At 39.8% G+C, this 3,361-nt stretch overlaps 1 protein-coding gene across 1 annotated transcript; it reads right to left on the bottom strand.

The window, feature by feature from the left end:
• Positions 1-236: 236 nt before the first annotated feature.
• Positions 237-791, bottom strand: LOC128127867 (uncharacterized). The gene has a single exon (XM_052766587.1). The coding sequence runs from the start codon at positions 789-791 to the stop codon at positions 237-239; it is 555 nt and encodes a 184-aa protein (XP_052622547.1).
• Between the last annotated feature and the right edge of the window lie 2,570 nt (positions 792-3,361).

The raw sequence follows: 3,361 nt of genomic DNA, 5'->3' as shown, positions 1-3,361 counted from the left end.
AGATTATCGATATAGCGATTCATACAGAGTACAATATTTTCTTTAATCGTTCTTGTAATCTTCTAATACGCTACAGTTGATGTTCTTAATCGAGCTCTTCTGAGGATTTTATTTAATCATTCGACACGTTTGATTCAAGCTGATTTGTTCTTATTATTGTGTTTTTGCTGTTTCATATTCATATACTTGTTCAAGATCTAATCGATCTTCATAGATTAAAAGTTGTTTTAATCCCATCAGTTATGTTTCAGATTGTGTTTAAAATCCTTCCAGGAAGGGGGCAGTTTGTCAATTATCATAGCCACAACAATGGCTTCATCCATTTTTAAATTGTGTTGAGCAAACTGTCCCAGAATCCTCAACATTTCATGGAATTGTTCCATAACAGGCCTGGAGTCAATCATCTTGTAACCCATAAAGTTACTAACAAGAAACTTCTTACTAGAAGCATCTTCATCCATGTACTTGGATTCAAGAGAACCCCACAGTTCTTTTGCAGATTCGAAATTTTGATAAATATCAAAAAGAGAGTCAGACATACCATTGAGAATATGACCACGACATATATAGTCATCATTTTCCCACATTGATCTTCTTCTTGTTGCCTCCAAAGGTTCATCTTCAACAGATTCTGGTAAGACTGGCATGGGTGTACTCAGAACATACACCACTTTCAAAGTGGTAATGAGAAACTTCATCTTCTTCTGCCATCTACGAAAATATTGCCCTTCAAACTTGTTCAGTTTTTCAAACTTACTTGTCATTTCCTTCACAGAATCACCACTTGCCATGATCACAGAATACTTTGATTTTTGTAAGATAATAAGGATAAAATAGCCTTGGAAATTCTGAGAATTGTGATTTCACTATCAAATCAAAGTATTGGGTGGTACTCCCTAATCTTTGATTGGATAAGACTCAGAAGAGAAAAGAACAGAGAATGAGTATATGAATTTTCGTAAGTACCAGAAAAAACTGACCAAAATTAGTTAAAAACCTTCTTCGTCTGAAAACTGCCAAAATCAATCCTAGCCCAGGGCTCTGCCCCTTGGACCCCGCTTCCAGGGGCGCTGCCCCCGGACCCCCGTTCGTTAAGGGGCTTCGCCCCTAAATGATAGTCTACTTTTAATCTTGAATAAACTTAAACAAGTGTGCACTCCACACCTTCCTTACTTGGTTAATATTTATGAATATCACTTTTGGTCAACAAAAGTAATCCTATTACACTTAAATCACATTAGTGTAACAAATCACCAACGAAACATGCCTCTCTCCGTGAACATCTTGGTGATCTCCATCACCGACTCCATCCCATGTCTCAAATCCAAGTACTCCTGTGCTGACCTCTCACGTTCCACTAGTGGAACATATCTAGAATGGAACATCTCCAAGAACTAATCCCAAGTCATTGATGTCCTCTGCTATGGATAATACGAGCTAGTAACAAGTCTCTACTACCTTCTACACCTACCCATATTTATCTCAATTATCATCACAACAACCCTAACAATACACACTAGAAGATACACACACTTAATTCTCACTCCCTAGAGGAAGGCTAAACATCACAAAACTAGCCGGATGACCCCACATAATTCATCCATGAAACTTCCACCAACCTTGCAACACTCGTGTATGCTAATCATACATAACACTGGACCCTATAGATAGTCGAATATCTGATCCTACCCTAAGCCCGTCATCAAACAAGAACATGAAATAAGGCCAAACTAAACATTCTCAGGCTATAGAATCTTAGTTATATATAACTATGATGCATACACTAAGCAACTACAATAATGATGTAAAATTCATATAAGGAAGAACCCTAGGTGATCAAATAATCATGCAATTCTATCATGCAATTCTTGAAGATCCCAAGCCTATCACTAGCATGTTATTCTAACATATCACAAGATCAAATAACAGTGTGGTAATTAGGGGTCTACTTACTGGCTGCGGCTGATCGTACACATCCACTACTAGAAAAAAGGCCTTTTACGACGCGCAAACAATGACACTCGCTGATAGACGACGTGCATTTGTAAGTGCCCTAAAAGATAATGTTAATTTTGCAAAATTTGAAGGATAGAGGGCACGCATTTGTGCGCGCCCTAAAATTAGTGTCAGAAAAGAAAAAAAAGAAATGCGGAGGGCGCCTTTCATAAAATGTGCGTCATGTAAATGTGTCGCTTTATAATTTTTAAGTGAAATACGCGTTTTAGGCGGGAAATGAAATCGACGAAAATTATCCCCGCCTATTGAATCCCAAAAATTAATCCCCCCGCCTCTTCTACTTAGCAAGAAAAAGCCCTAGGTTTCTCATCTTCATCTTCAGTATCATCAATCTCTACTCGATCTCCTTCTTATCAGTATCATCAAACATCCCGTTCATCCTCTGCATTATTTCCATCGTTCTTCCCTCTTCTCACTGATCAATACCCAAAAAACCCTAATATCATAACCACTCCTCTTTTCTCGCACAACAAAATACCAAAACATCACCAAATACTAAATTCCACAAAATCGTTGTGACCATTTTAACTAGGGCTTTTTTCATGAACGAAGACACTCTCGCATCTCTCTTAGCTCTGAAACAATGGACGATCTCAGTATCAATTCTGATGATCGAGAAATTGATTAATCTTTGTTTTTGTTGCAGGTGCAACTTGGTACAGATTCCTTCACTTTCGATCATGTCTATGGAAGCTATGGTTCCCCATCATCCTCCACGTTTGAAGATTGCCATGGTGGATTTCCTTCTTCCTTTCTGTTTCTACGGTAGGGATCCATTTTTTTCTCCCCCGCAGATGGTTGTGGTGACCGGCCTCCCCTGTTTTTCTTGTCTTTTGTGAGTAATTCTTCCCCCATTGTGAAGCACCTCTTCATATTCCCCCCGGTTATCTCGAGTCTCATCGGTGGTGGAGACAGTGGCGGTAAAGGAGGGTAGGGCGGCGGCGGCGGCGGCAATGGTGGTATGTGGTTATCGAACAAAGGTATCTCCCGCTTCCTAACACTCTGATTAGGGCTTTCCATGAACAGAATCGTAGCCTCGTTTCCCTTCTCGAACCCTAGAGCTGATGTAAACAACGGTGGTGAAGGTGGTGGAGAAAGCTGTGGAGCCGACCACAGTGATGGTGGAAGCTGAGGTTCCATCACAGGTTCCGATTCCAACTTAGTAACTTCCAACGATTCTTCTTCATCATCATCAGATTCCAACTCCGTATCTTCCAATGATACTTCTTCCTCTTCATTGACTACTTTCTCCTTCCCCTTCAAGTTTGAGTAGTAAATTTGTCTCCATTTAACCGTCTCAGCCTCCATCCCTTCCTCTGAGTAGTAATATTTTCTCATTTCTGCT

This window comes from Lactuca sativa, chromosome 8, assembly GCF_002870075.4.
Source record: "Lactuca sativa cultivar Salinas chromosome 8, Lsat_Salinas_v11, whole genome shotgun sequence".
Lineage (NCBI taxonomy): Eukaryota > Viridiplantae > Streptophyta > Magnoliopsida > Asterales > Asteraceae > Lactuca > Lactuca sativa.
The sequence above is the reverse complement of the archived record's forward strand: the minus strand, read 5'-3'. Positions and strand labels throughout refer to the sequence as shown.